The sequence below is a fragment of the Talaromyces rugulosus genome, chromosome II, assembly GCF_013368755.1.
Source record: "Talaromyces rugulosus chromosome II, complete sequence".
NCBI classification, from domain to species: domain Eukaryota; kingdom Fungi; phylum Ascomycota; class Eurotiomycetes; order Eurotiales; family Trichocomaceae; genus Talaromyces; species Talaromyces rugulosus.
Window position 1 is genome coordinate 1,301 of NC_049562.1, and position 16,666 is coordinate 17,966.

Sequence of the window (16,666 nt, forward strand, 5' to 3'; positions counted from 1 at the left end):
GGGCCCTGTGCACCATCATGGGTAACCCGAACCCTGGCCTTGGACAACGATGTCCCTCTTTGCAACACTCTCCTTTCCTTTCTTTCTGGTCTTGCCATTTCTTTTTCTCGCTTTCTTTTGGTATTCTGTTATATATATATTATCTATGTCGATCTGTGTATATATATATCACTCTCTTGATTCAATATTCAAAATATATATTCCTCGGACTGGTTTATATTGACATCTGTAAATATATATAATCACTGAATAATGCTTTTATTGATCTGGTAAAACCCCTGCTTCATGCGTGTATATTCTATGCCTTCCTATTGAACTTTCTGTCTCATCCATGTATATACCTGATCTGGGTTCTGATAATCTACCTGATCCTGATGCATCTATGCAAATATTTGGAACTGCCTTGACCGTCATGCGGGCCTATGCCTACAAACCTCTGCTTGACCGTCATGCGGGCCTATACCTACAAACCTCTGCTTGACCGTCATGCGGGCCAATGCCTACAAACCTCTGCTTGACCGTCATGCGGGCCTATACCTACAAACCTCTGCTTGACCGTCATGCGGGCCAATGCCTACAAACCTCTGCTTGACCGTCATGCGGGCCTATGCCTACAAACCTCTGCTTGACCGTCATGCGGGCCTATACCTACAAACCTCTGCTTGACCGTCATGCGGGCCAATGCCTACAAACCTCTGCTTGACCGTCATGCGGGCCTATGCCTACAAACCTCTGCTTGACCGTCATGCGGGCCAATGCCTACAAACCTCTGCTTGACCATCATACGGGCATTTTGTGCTTATGGAACCTCCTCTATTTCTATATTATTGTGGTGTATGTATCTACATATGGCTTATGATTGAATTGGAATCCTCACTGCTCTCGACATCTACCTGCATCGTATCGTCGACCCATGAACACATCCACGTCATCTCTTCTACCAACCCACTACGCTCCTCTCCACGTTTTCCAAACTTCCGCTGAAAATGACGAATCAACGCGGCCTGGTTCTCATGGGGGACCCCTCCCCCGGGCATCTGCGCCAACCGCCGCTCCCATGCTGGCTGGATCACCTCCCGCATCGGTCCATGCAACAACTGCGCCATGGTGTGCGCCGCCGTCTCCAAATATCGACATGCTTCTTTGGTACGCTGATATCCACCATGATCGACACGAACCCATCGTGGACATATCCACTGCGGCGAATGGCACTGAAAACATACCGCATAATCCTCATACCCGTTCCTCCCATCTTCGCGTTGATTCCCGGTCACCTTGCGGATGGTCTCCTCGATCCACGCCGCCGCCTGTTGGCCTTCGGCCCGGGGACATTGATACGTGAAATGCTCGCTGGGTGCCTCGTGCATCGCGCAAATCCGGCATCGTCCCACCCACCGGTCAAAATGCTCCCGGATGGAATCCACCGTTCGCGCCTCACGCTCGATGTGTGATCGTAATTGCTCCCATGGCTCGTTGTATCCTCTCCGCCGGGCATGCGGCATTGTCACCATGGTGAATGCCTCGCTTAACTTTCGTTTCGGGGACCGCGCCGGTGCCGGGACTGGTGATCTGGCCTGGACCTGAACCCGCCTGGCCGGTGATATGGCCGGGGTCTCACTCTGCGTGGTCGGTGATGTGGCCTGCGTCTCAACCGGTATGGCTGCCGCACAACATCCATCACACGCCGCTTCACCCTCCTCGCACTGCTGCCGCTGGTACCCATCCACCTCCCCATCCAAATATGGATCGAACACGCCTCGTCGACATGGCTGATCAATGTACCGCTGTACCTGCTCCAATGCCCGCAATGATCCCGCATCTCGATCGGTCACTGGGTCCCCCCATCCACCACCACTACCGTCCAAAACCATCACCGCCGTGCTGCCCTGCCCATCTCGCCCGGCACGCCCACTCTCCTGGGCATAATCCAACAACGATCGGGGACGCCCAACGTGGATCACACACCGGATGTCGGGGATATCGATGCCCATGCCTAATGCACTGGTGGCCACGATGACGCCGCTGGGCGTCTGTCGGAATGTGCTCAACATCCCGGCTCGATCAATCGTGTGGGAATGGTATGCACCGCATCCCAATGCCTCCGCGACCTGCTCCGTCTGGTGCCGGCTGTTGGCGTACACCACCACCTTGCCGGGCGAATATCGCGGGATCTCCTGTTCAATCCACGCCATGATGGCCGCTCCCACGTCACCACGTCGGCCATGCTCCTGCGGCCGCGCAATGCGGACCACCCGATATGCAATGTTGTGACGACTGGTACGCGCGCGGATCCAATGCACGGTGCTGGGGGGGAAATACATCCGCTGGCACAATCGCTCCTCGTCCTCTCGGGGCATCGTCGCCGTCAACAACAACATGGGGGCACGGTACCGGACCAACTGCCCCAACTGCGTCATCGACTTGCGGAAATCGTACTGGTCGTGCAATGCGATGTGGCATTCATCGATCACGATCCGGTCCAACTGGCCGGTGAACTGCTTGCGGTTTAAAAACGTGCTGAATGTTTCGTCACGTACGGCGGACTCGGGCGTGATTAACACAATCGATGCACCATCGGCGGGTTGCCGGTTGTTCCATGCGACACATTGAATGTCTAATTCCGCGCATCGACGCTGTAAATCATCTCGTAACGACACCAATGGGATGATAACGACCGTCGTGCCACCGCGGGCCATCCATGCCGGCAACATGAACAACAAACTCTTGCCACCACCGGTGGGCATCACGCCGATGACCGGGCTCTGTCCTTGGATCACGGCCTGCACAATCTGCTTCTGTGGCCCGCGAAATGCGGCGTCCGGTCCCATCATGTCGCGCAACGCCTGGTCGACATCCATGCGCTGCATCCGCTGCCACCGTTCCTCCCGGCTGCGCTGCGCCTCGTCCGTGAACCACGATGTGCTGGATGCTGGGGGCGCGCTAAATGGATCGGCATCCGGGTCGGACGGCGGCTGGCATGATGCAAACCCTAACCATGTATGCCAATCCTGACTGCTACCACGATATCGTTCTCGCATGGACGCCATGGCGCCAAACAACTCGCGGCTCTCCCGGGCGTATATGCCACCGGCCGTGTGTGGATCATGCCCGGCCTGACGATCGGCGGCATCGGCCAACAATTGCACCTCGTCCATGGCCTCGGGGTCGTCTCCATCATCCGCCGCAAATCGATATTTGTTGCGTAAATACCGCCGGCTGATGGCAATCGCAACCTCACGATATGATGCAATGTGCAATGATTGACCGCGCAATCCCATGGCACTCTCGCGCTGCAATATGTGTCGTAATCGTTCGGAATTCCATTTCGCTTGGTGTGGGTGGGCGGTCCAAATATGGCTGGACACCTGGTCCCGTTGATATATATTTCCACTGACCACCCGCTCGAACGGCTGCACCAACCACAAATACCACACTAATAACTCACCCACCTCGCGTGGTAAATATCGATGGATGATCTTAACGTCGCCGCTCAATTGGTAACCCTTGTGGTACTGCGCGACCAATACCACCATGCCATCCTCGATAAACATATTACGGATCCCACCCATGGGACTGTTCTCGTGCCGGATGCTCAACAACTCGGGGGCCCGCGCCGGTTGACCCCATGTGAACTGGATGGCCACCAACAACTTCTCTAAAAACGCAGTGATCCGGTTCTGATACGCCATCCATCGCGCCGGATGAAACCCTTGCCCGTCGGCCTGGATGAATCGACGCCGCACGGCTGGGTCCTGACGGATTCGATGCCACATCCAATGCTCCCCATCCACGGGCCATTGCGTTCGGGTGTCCTGTAAAAAACTCCATCGTGCCTGGTTATTGCTGGGGTCGTCATACAAACGGTCCCATGGAATGGCTGGCACGGCGTCGGACGGGCATCCTAATATGTCGTCGATCAATATCCGCCGCGCGTCCTGGACCACCGCGTGCACCATGCCACGAAACTCATTCATGGTGAACTGCCGGTCCTTATAACATAACTCGTCCCCATTCTGCCACTGTACATGGCCGGCGCTGGTCGTGTTGTAATGGATCTTCAACCCATATGTGCGCAAATCCAACATCCATTGCGTGGGGCCTTGCGATCCGCGCACCATGAACCGATCCATCATCTGGGTCACCCACTGCAAACATCCTTTGCGGCCTGGCGAACTGGGTGGCGGCGATCCACCATATGCGCTGTCCCAATCCGTGTGGTCCATGGAACTGGGCAACTCGGCCGCATCCTCCTCCTCGGGCTCGTCACTCAATTCGACGGCTTTCTTCACCACCATGAACCGCGCGACCTTGATCACTCGCGATAAAATGGGCGGGTAATCCTCGGGCGTACGGAAACCGCCCTCACGAACCCCCAATACGGCTGCGGCACACACTAATGCGCTGTCGTACTCCCGTCGGGTGATGCGCTGGTTCAACAATTCGATGCAAAAATCCAAACACGCCCGCTCCACGGGGCTCAATGGCGGCACGGTGATGTTGCTGGCTTCCTCCTCATTCTCCGGGGGGCGCTCAATATCAAATATGGCATCCACATCAACCGTTCTCCCCATGGCCGTCTCCTCCATCGTCTTCTCTATCCCGTCACTCCTATCATTGAAAAAATCGGGTTCGTTGCTGTCCACGGACAACGAATCAATCGACATGGTGTCTCTCTCCTCCTCCTCCTCCTCCTCCTCCTCCCCCTCCTCTTCCTCCTCTTCCTCCACCCACGGTGCCCGCGTGGCCCCGGATCGCGTGATCACCTTACCCTTGCTCACCTGGCGGGTGGGTGGAATCCGCACCGCGTCGACCAACCGCTCCCATGCCATGCGCTGTCGTCGCGTGAATCGATACGGGGGACTGGTCCACTCGTGCGGCTGCTGCGTACGCCAAAAAAACATCAACATCTCCTGCCACGGCCGCACCTGCTTCACGATTGACTCCTCATCCTGGTACGCCTCTAACGGGGTGTACCGCGTCTGATGCTGCTCGGTCCGGATGGCTTCCAACCGCACAAACACCCCAATCTGGTGAATCACGGACAACTGGCTGATCGTGGCCAACCGCGCCATGGCCGTCCAAATGGCGTGGGCTTCCGGCTCGATGGACGGCTGGCCGTCGATATCCGCGGGGGGTGGGCTCACACTCTGTATCAAATCGGGGATGTCGAACTCCCCCAAATACTTCACCCACTCGGTTCGCCGTAACCACGGGTTGGCCTCGTCGACCTGGCCGGCCTGGATCTTCCGATCCGCGGCCTCCTGCACGCTGCGCCAATGCGCCTGCATGTTCTGGATTAACGTCTCGCACGCATCACCGTCGGGGGCCACGGCTTCATCCGTCTCGGGAATAATCGCAAAATACTGCGAGTTGGCCTTGACGGGAAACAACCGCTGGCATTGAACGGGACGGCATGCCTGGTCCTGCTCGTGCTGAATCTGTTTCTGCTCCATGTGGGTGGGCTGTCCGATCTTTCGGGTCCGGGACCACTGATGATGCTTGATCCAATGCTGCCGCATGGTGGGCATGGTAGTGCATATGTATTGGCACGAATGGGAACTCAATTGACATCGATATCCATCAACGGGCGCGACCAACTGTTGGATCGCTGTGGTCCGGGTGGCCGGGATATTCAACTCGATCGGGTCATGCGCGATGTTGGGCCATGTACGAACATCATCGGCCAATGTGACGCGCATGGTGGTGGACACATAACGGTGCGCGCGACGCAAATGCGTTTCAATCTGGCTGGGCCACACGGCATGGCGACACTCCCGGCATACCACAATGGGAAACTCCTCTAGTTGCTCGAAAAACGTGTTATACATGATGATAATAATGAATTGCCCTGGTAAATGTGATAAATACTAATGCTATCTATAATGGTAATGGTAATCTGTAGTATGGACAATATATGATTATATATAACCATGCCCTAATACGTCGGAACCCCTGACGATCCGTCATGGCGCGCACGCGATATATCCTGGCCACTAGCGCCCGTCGCACCCCAACCAAAACAACCTGAAAAACCCGTCCTTTTCAATTAACCACGACAGCGGCACGATAACTTGAATATCGCTCATTCTCCGGTGACGAGCGATTTAATGGTATGAAAATAACTGGTCCAATTTTGAGGGCGATCAGGCGACAAAACCTGATTGTAGTCTACAAAAGTTCGTGATTGTAGTCTATGACACTAACCCTAGATTTAACTAGCAAAAATAACCCTAAAATAGAGTTTGTGATTGTAGTACAGTTCACTACACTCAGGTATTTTGGTTAGGCGACAAAACCTGATTGTAGTCTACAAAAGTTCGTGATTGTAGTCTATGACACTAACCCTAGATTTAACTAGCAAAAATAACCCTAAAATAGAGTTTGTGATTGTAGTACAGTTCACTACACTCAGGTATTTTGGTTAGGATATTGATTCCCACCCCCAATACGTTCATCGCCACGATCATGACCCCACCAGCCATCTTGCTAAATACCTATAATGCCCGCCGCTTGGCCACCTTGGCCATTTATCCATAGTATATCAACACCCCCAATATTGCTACTAATATGTCGACATCCCCCATCAACTCACAGTAAATAATCACCTTCCCCTCCTAGAGATGCCATTAGGCCTTTTGCTGTCGAATAAATACCACCTATACCGCTTCATCTAGCTCTATTGGCTCTACACAGTATGCAATATTCATCCACATTATATATGGACTATGGTATCATTATATCATTATAGGTGTTAACTACAATGTCTATAATAACTGGGCCTTGTCGACTACTAGCAACATCATTATTAACATGACTATAAAGGTGTCTATAGTTATTAATTAGAACAACTTCTGTATTTTAGGTCGAAAATCTGCCTAGCTATTTAATATTGTGTGGTATTTGTCGATTATGATCCAGTTTAATTGGTTCTGGTTCTACAATCGATCTAAATATGATCAAAACTTTTTGCTGATGGCTGACTTGGGTATCATTAATATAATGCGTGCGGTCTTGGGCGGTCAATAGGAATTCCATAGTATATATAATATCTTGGTCTGTTTATACTCTTGCTGCATGTCCTGCCGCAACAATACCATAGGTATTACCACAATTAATGTGCTGGCCTGCTTCTATACTGCCAGCACTATGAATATTATGCTCTTACTTTTGCTGGTGCTTATCACCACCAATGTCCATAGTATGCTGTCTATGATGGTCTTAATGGTAGCTGTCTGCACGCTCTGAAATTGTATTATAGATCCTTTAATATAGGTTAATAATGGCTAGATGGCTGTCTGCTATATTGTCTGCTAATAAGCCATTTGCTGTGCCTGGTTCTGCTTGGTGATCTACCGTCCACACTTCTCCTCAGCTCCCTATATTGATGGGAATCCTAAAAACTGGTGTTATTGTTTACTGGTTTGTTGGAACTGCTCCTGCATTGCTACTAATGTTCTAGCTGCTTGATGTATCTCCTGGGTATATATTCTTTTAGCAATATGACTGTCATATCTAGTCTATATATTAATTACTGCGTCCTTTACTATCTATTAATATCTATCTTCATTCTCAGTGGCTTTCTCTTTGTTATTATTGACCTTAAATCTAGTTGTGGGCTCTAAATATCGCTATGTAATTGTAATTATAATCTACCAGCATATGCTGATGTTCAACTGTTTCTCTATACCCATCTTGTTTTCCCGCTATATAGTCTATTTTATGTGGTCTAATATCTATATCTGGCTATCTACCTCCTATAGTGGTTATATAAATCTACTCTGTTTGGGATGTCTATATACTATGGTCTTGATATACTATTGGAATGGCATGACCAATCACTGGAAATATATAAATAACTCGCCTATTAGCCGCGGTATGTATCGATGAATGATCTTCGGCTGTCTACTAATACTGTACCCCTTATGATATAACATTATAAATGATATTAATCTTTTTTTAATAAATTGATTACGGATGCTGCTAAACTCAGTATTCTGATATTGGATATTTAATATCTTAGATCCCTGCCCAGGGCTACTGTCTGTCTAATACTTTAATACTAACATCTGTTCCTTACTCTATCCAATGGTTTATATCTATCGCTGTACCTACCTCTCTCGTCATTGTCTATCCAGCTAAATCTATTCCTGGTGTAACTAGGAGGTGTTCCAAATTTGGTGATATAATTATCACTGGTCGTCTAATATTTACTGATTGTGGGGATCCCAGGTGTAATATTATCAAGGCTGGTCCTCGGCCGTGTTGTTCTCTATAGTGTCCTATGCGATGGGGGGTAACTGCTTGGCCTTTTCTAATGTTAATAATAACACCTCCTACGTCAAATGCTCCTATGCCTGGTTGATTAACCCGTACACCGTCTCCCAGAACTAATCTATAGTGAACTGGTAATACTGATATGTGATCTAGTCGTCTTACCATGCCATTAACCTGTTGGCGGTGGTGTTATACCGGATTTTTAATCCATATATCTAGGTATCCAATATCTACTTTATCGGCGTGGTCTCTATGATGGTCATGAACTGTATTACTATAGCCTGTAATAGGTTTGAACAATCTTTGGTCTCAGCTATCTCTTCCTATGCCTGCTGGGCTATTAATATCTGTGTAATCTTGATTATCCCAGACAATTGAGGGATGGATGTCAATGTATTCTCCTATCTACCCTGCTTCTTGATGCCTATGACAGCCAATTTATTGATGATGCTACTATGGTATTCATATTTGGCTTAGCTATTTAATCGATGATCTAATATACTGATATATTACTATAATATAGTCTAATCCATAGGACTTAATGGTTGATTGGCTAGGTTCTATGTTTTCTTAATTAGGTCCTTACTGGTTATAGACTCGTTGTCTTTCTCTATAATAGCCTTAATTATCTACTCTATAGCCATCTGCTAGTCTATTATTAACTGAAACTAGATAGTCTGCTGTTACACACTCTGTGTAATATATTAAATTATATGCTGTCACACGTTTTGGTACTTTGCTATAGTATTAAGGTCTATTCACGTTTAGAATAGGGCGCTAGATATCTAGTCTATCTATTTCTAGTGCATCTTATACTAACTGAATGTATTTAATTATGTTAATATAGTCTACTAGGCCATTATAACAATCTAGGTGAATTACTTTCTAATTTTAGCCAACACCAGTTCCTTCTCAGAATCTGGCTAGTCTAATAATACCTATAATATCTTTTGGTACTTGTCTAATAAATACACAGCCTATCCTATATATTCTATCTATAGATTCATCTTATATAGCTTATAAATCTAGATATATGTTTTCTTAGCTTTTTTAATCTGCTATTTATGCTGTATAATTATCTACTTTATAACCTACTCAGCTATATCCTATAGAGGCCGCTCGCTAGACTATATAGAGACTGGGTTATCAGTAGCATTAATATCAATAATAAACTACTAGGACCCAGGTCTATAATATATAAATTGCTAGCTATAGATAACCTACCATAGACAATCAGGTTTAAAGACATAGATTACACACTTGTAGGATTAACCATATACTTAGAAATTTTCCCATATATATTGGATACAACAATACTACTAAATCCAGATAATCGTCTTGACCACCAAATAGCACCCAGAATAACAACATTAGTATATAGGATATTAGGGATCATCTAATAACATAATACATACAATAGGCTTGCAGGGAATAGTAATATAGATAGCCTATTATATACATTCAGGATACTGGTTATAATACTCACAGAATGATAATATATATCGGCCATGGCACTCAGTCTAATATATAGATCAACGTAAATATTCGTCCAATTGACTATCTAATACCACCTGGTGATATAAACAATAAATCATAATCCAGTATTTAGGCTTATACTACAATATCTATGCAATATTCAGCATCACTATGTTTCTACAAATACATTGAATAATGGATGGTAGTCCCTCTGACCAGGACATAAAAATAACTCTAAAATCACACTAAAATAATCTTAAACTTTTATCACTTTTCTACTTTGGGTAATGGTTGTAGTCCTAATCAGGTATAACACTTCCATACCCTAATCACCTCAAAATATAATCTTAACAATTTTCAATAACTTATAACAACATAACTAATCAATTAAATACACTCAAACTAATATTATATATTAATAGCAGCGTCACATATCCCTAGTCCAAATTTAAGCCTCTACCCTAATATAAATATGGGCGTGGGGAGTCGATTAAATTAAAAAAACCAACTGACTCCCTTTTGCCTAGCACAACGCTAACGTTTATTAACAAAATAAAATCAACGGACTAGTCGGTTGCTTTTCCATTGATGATAGTCGGTTGCTTTTCCATTGATGATAGGGATGATAACTGGATTGTGCCCCTTGTACCATCATTGGTAATCCTAACCCTGGCCATCATAGGCCCCTTTCTCTAACCCTAACTGATACATCATTCTCTTTCTTTCCTTTTCATCTTCTCCTCTGCTTTTCTGAACTCATCATAATACTCTATTATCTCTCTGATGATGCCTCAATTAGGCCCTGTGCACCATCATAGGTAATCTAAACCCTGGCCTTGGACAATAATGTCCTTTTTTGCAATACTCTCCTTTTCTTTCTTTCTGGTCTTGCTATTTCTTTTTCTCGCTTTCTTTTAATATTCTGTTATATATATATTATCTATATCGATCTACATATATATATATCACTCCCTGGATTCAATATTCAAAATATATATCCCTCAGACTGGTTTATATTGATATCTCTAAATATATATAATTACTGAATAATACTCTTACTAAACTGATAAAATACCTGGATCATGCGCGTGCATTCCATCCTATTCTATTAAACCTTCTGCCCTAACTATGTATTAACCTGGTCCGTACAGGTAATATCAACGCCATCATTACGCATCTATGTCAATACTGGATCAACATATACATCGGGCCCGTATTTAATAACACTAAATACCATAGGGATGACAATATCAGGAAACTAGTAATCATATCTGTCCATCATATATCATCTGCCTTGCCTATTACTCTTAAACCGCTGGTATACCGCCTAGGGGATACTGTATGGAAAACAACATAAATATAGGGTATATTTCTGCTTATTATATATTACTTAGGTTATTATTATAATCTTCTGCCACACTTCATCTATATTGGCCTGCCGGCAATGCTCAATCTGATGTATGAATATCTGGGGATCCACTGTGGCTATAGAACATATAGGATATTGCTACGTCCATACCGTCAACTGCTGTTCCAATATATTAACCTTAATCGCCGCCTGTATATATATGGACTATCTTTACTAGGCTATTTGCTGTTTCAATTGTTCCTAGACCATCCACATTATTAACGCCGGCTTTGACCTTGGTTTGGATATAGATAGCCGCCCTAGTGTCTGGCACTGATTGTATACTGCCTTACCGGCCACATATCTTTTATATTAATTGTATGAATCTAAATATCTATCTAATATTATCTATTGGCATCCTGACTTCTAGAAATATTACTGCATTATCTCTTTGTTTTTCTATTATTTACGCTCCTACTGTCTCTATCCACGTCCCTAGGCTATCTACAATATAATAATTACCACTTCACTGTCCTGCCTATCTTATCTAGTATACCTATTTTCCTAATTATAATCCCACAACATGCTTAACATATCAATGTGGATTATATATCACACGGCTAGAATATTAATATCTATCTCTAATATATTCGTCACTATAATTATAATCCCACCAGCTATTTCATTAAATACCTACAATGCCCACCACTTAGCCACCTTAGCTATTTATCTATAGTATACCAACATCTCTAATATCGCTGCTAATATATTAACATCCCCTATTAACTCACAGTAAATAATTACCTTCCTCTCCTAAAGATGCTATTAGACCTTTTACTATTAAATAAATACCATCTATACTACTTCATCTAGCTCTATCAACTCCATATAGTATATAATATTCGTCCACGTTATATATAGACTATAATATTATTATACTACCATAAGTATTAACTGTAATATCTGCAATAATCAAGCCTTGTCGACCACTGGTAATGTTACCATCAACATAACTACAGAGATGTCTATAGTTATTAACTAGAACAACTCCTGTATCTTAGATCAAAAATCTATCTAGCTATCTAATATTATATAACACTTATTGATTATAATCCAGTCTAATCAGTTCTAGTCCTATAATCGACCTAAATATAATTAAAATTCTTTATTAATAGCTGACTTAGGCGTCATTAATATAATATATATAGTCTTGGGCAGTTAATAGGAATTCCATGGTATATATAATATCCTAGCCTGTTTATACTTCCGCTGCATATCCTATCATAATGATACTATAGGTACTATCATAATTGACATGCCGGCCTGCTCCCACACTGCTGGTATTATGAATATTATGCTTTTATCTCTGCCAGTGCCTATTACCACCAACATCTATGGCGTATTGTTTATAATGGCCTTGATGGCAGCCGCCTGCACGTCCTGAAACTGTGCTGTAGATTCTTTAATACAGATTAATAATAGCTAGATAGCTGTCTGTTATATTACCTACTAATAGACTATTTACTATATCTGGTTCTGCTTAGTAATCTACTGTCTACGCTTCCCCTTGGCTCTCTGTGTTGATGGGAATCTTAAAAACCAGTACTATTATTCATTAGTCTGCCAGAACTACTCTTGTATCGCTACTAATATCCTAGCTATTTAGTATATCTCCTGGGCATATATCTTCTTAGCAATGTAACTGCCATGTCTAGCCTATATATTAATTACTGTGTCTTCTGTTGTCTATTAATATTTATCTTTATTCTTAGTGGCTTCCTCCTCGTTATTATTAATCTTAAACCTAGCTATAGGTCTTAAATATTGTTATGCGATTGTAATCATGATCTGCTGGTATGTATTGATGTTTAACTGCTCTTCTATACCCATCTTGTTCTTTCGCTGCATGGCCTGTTTCATATGGTCTAATATCTATGTCTAGCTATCTATCTCCTATAGTGGCCATATGAACCTATTCTGCTTAGAATGCCCATACACCATGGTTTTGATATGCTGCTAGAATGGCATGACTAACTGCTGGAAATATATAAATAACTCGCCTATCAGCCGTGATATATATTAATGAATGATTTTTAGCTATCTACTGATACTGTACCCTTTGTAATATAATACTATGAATGATATTAATTTTTTTTTAATGAATTGATTACAGATGCCGCCAAACTTGATATTTTGATATTGGATACTTAATATCTTAGGTCCCCACCTAGAGCTATTGCCTGTCTAATATTTTAATACCAACATCTGTTCTTTACTTTATCTAATAGTCTGTATCTACTGCTATATCTGTCTTTCTCGTCATTGTCTATCCAGCTGAATCTATTTCTAGTGTAATTGGGAGGTATTCTAAATCTAGTAATATAACTACCACTGGTTATCTAACATCTACTAATTACAGAGATCCCAGGCATAATACCATCAGGGCTAGTCCTCAGCCGTGTTGTCCTCTATGGTATCCCATGCGATAGAAAGTAACTGCTCAGCTTCCTCTGATATTAACAACAACACCTCCTACATTAAATGCTCCCACGCCCAGTTGACCAACCTGTGCACCGTCTCCCGGAACTAATCTATAGTGAACTGGTAATACTAGTACATAATCTAGTCATCCTGCCATGTCACTAACCTGTCAGCAGTGATATTATACCAGATCTTCAATCTATACATCTGGACATCCAACATCTATTTCATCAGCGTAGCCTCCATAATAATCATAAACCACATTACCATAGCCTACAATAGGTTCGAACAATCCTCAGTCTCAGCTATCTCTTCCTATGCCTACTAGGCCACCAACATCCACACAATCTTGATTATCCCAGACAATTAAGAGGTGAACATCAACACACTCTCCCACCCACCCTACTCCTTGATACCCATAACAACCAATCCACTGATAATACCACTATAGTATTCATGTTCGGCTTAGCCACCTAATCAATAATCTAACATACTAATATACCACCACAATATAACCTGATCCACAGGACTTAATAATTAATTAGCTGGATCCTACATCTTCTTAATTAGGTCCTCACTGGCCATAGACTCATCATCTTTCTCTATAATAGCCTTAATCATCTGCTCTATAGCCGTCTGCTGGTCCATCATCAACTAAAACTAGATAATCTGCTACTACACACTCCATATAATGTATCAAATTATGCGCTGTTATACGTTCTAGTATTTCATCATAATGCTGAGATCTATTCACATTTAAAATAGGGCACTAGATATCTAGTCTATCTATTTCCAGTATATCTTATATTAACTGAATATATTTAACTGTGTTAATATAGTCTACTAGGCCACTATAATAATCCAAGCAAATTACTCTCTAATCTTAGCCAATACTGGTTCCTTCTCAAGATCTAGCTAGTCTAATAATATCCATAATATCTCTTAGTGCTTGTCTAATAAATGCATAGCCCATCCTATATATTCTACCTACAGATTCACCTCGCGTAGCTTATAGACCCGGATATATACCTTCTCAGCTTTTTTAATCTGCTGCTCATACTACATAATCATCTACTTTATAGCCTGCTCAGCTACATCCCACAGAGGCCGCTCGCTGGACCGCATAGGGACTGGGTTATTAACGGCGTCAATATTAACAGCAAACCGCTGGAACCCAGGTCCATAATATATAAATTGCTGGCTGTGGATAACCTGCTATAGATGATCAGATTTAGAGGCATAGATCACATACTTATAGGATTAACTATGTATTTAGGAATTTTTCTATGCATGTTGGGTACAATAATATTGCTGGATCTAGATGACTGTCTTGACCACCAAATGGCATCCAAGATAATGATATTAGTATATGGGATATTAGGAATCATCTAATAATATAATACATGTAATAGGCTTACAGGAAATAGTGATATGGATAGCCTGTTGCATACATTTAGAGTACTGGTTATAATACTCACGGAATAATGATATATATCAGCCATAGCGCTTGGTCTAATATGCGGGTTGACATAAATATTCATCCAATTAATTATCTAATATCATCTGGTGACATAAATAACAAATCATAACCTGGTATTTAGGCTTGTACTACAATATCTATGCAATATTCGACATCACTATATTTCTATGAATGCATTGAATGATAGATAATAGTTTCTCTGACCAGGACATGAAAACAACTCTAAAATTATACTAAAATAACCTTAAACTTTTATCACTTTTCTACTTTAGGTAATGGTTATGGTTTTAATCAGATATAACACTTCTATACCCTAACTACCTCAAAATATAACCCTAATGATTTTCAATAACTTGTAACAACATAGCTAATTAATTAAATACACTCAAACTGATACTATATATTAATAGCAGTGTCATATATTCCTGATCCAAATTTAAGCCTCTACCCTAATATAAATACAGGCATAGGGAGTCAGTTAAATTAAAAAAATCAACCAACTCCCTTTTACCTAGCACAACGCTAACGTTTATTAACAAAATAAAATCAATGGACTAGTCGGTTGCTTTTCCATTGATGATAGATATTGTTATTCTGGGGCTATCCTTAATACAGAGTAATTAGTCTTCACATTAGCGTTCAAGAGTTGATCAAAGAGTGTAGATGGCAACACCAGTTTCCGGAAGCACTATATGAGAATAGTGTCTCTATTTGAAACCCAGAACGTGTTTCAAAGCCTCTCTTCTCTGGCTCTTGGCAGGCTTTGAAATCCATTATGCTTTATCTCTTGCTATATGGCAAGAGCATTATTAGAAGATAAGATATTAGAGTAACTAGATCTTATCTTTTTGGCTTAAAGTTTTATATATGCTTTTAATAATTGATAGGCTTCGGCTTATTTTTCTATTGAATTCTAAGTATAGATAGGATTACATATACTGGCTAGAGTGTTAAAATGCTCATTTTCTAGTACTATCTTAAACATCTTTATGACTTGTATATCTAGCTTCCTAGCCTTATCCCATTAATCCTGATTCTAGTAGGTTGATGCTATATACTAAACTGAGACTGGTATAAATTTCGATGATCTTATGGTTAGGATAAAAGAGCTTCCTTGCTCTTTTAGGATTTTACAACGGGAGCGCATTCATCGGGAGCGGACGCACCCCTGCTCTCTATATCCGCAGGCTCCACGGATATGGATAGCTTCGGGAACCATCTAACCCTAAGACCTCAAAAAAGCCTCACTCGGAGAGATCATGGGTCGCCTGGAATACCGTGCTCTGTCATACTGGATTATAAATGCTGCACGCTACTCGTTATTAAAAAAAAAGGAATAACGTAAGTTTAATAGCAAGTCCTCGCTGCACATAGTGTGATAACCTGGAGATTCCATGCATCAAAGACGGTGATATTGGTGAACCCGGTCTCCGCGCGGATATAGAGGTGCGGTGTATACCCGTATTCCAGGAGCATCTTAATGAGTTGCCTGTAGATACCATTAATATGATGCCGTAGGTTCATGGCATTCAAGTATAAATATGCTGGGTATTTCTTGAAGTAGAGGAGTCAAGTGCTACATCTAGCTGTCCTAATAACAAGCCAAC

General features: G+C 43.0%; 1 protein-coding gene across 1 annotated transcript; it reads right to left on the bottom strand.

The window, feature by feature from the left end:
* Positions 1-842: 842 nt before the first annotated feature.
* On the bottom strand, positions 843-5,828 carry TRUGW13939_02469 (uncharacterized protein; the record flags this gene model as incomplete). The annotated part of the gene is made up of 1 exon (XM_035485663.1): positions 843-5,828. The coding sequence occupies one exon, from the start codon at positions 5,826-5,828 to the stop codon at positions 843-845; it is 4,986 nt and encodes a 1,661-aa protein (XP_035341556.1).
* Between the last annotated feature and the right edge of the window lie 10,838 nt (positions 5,829-16,666).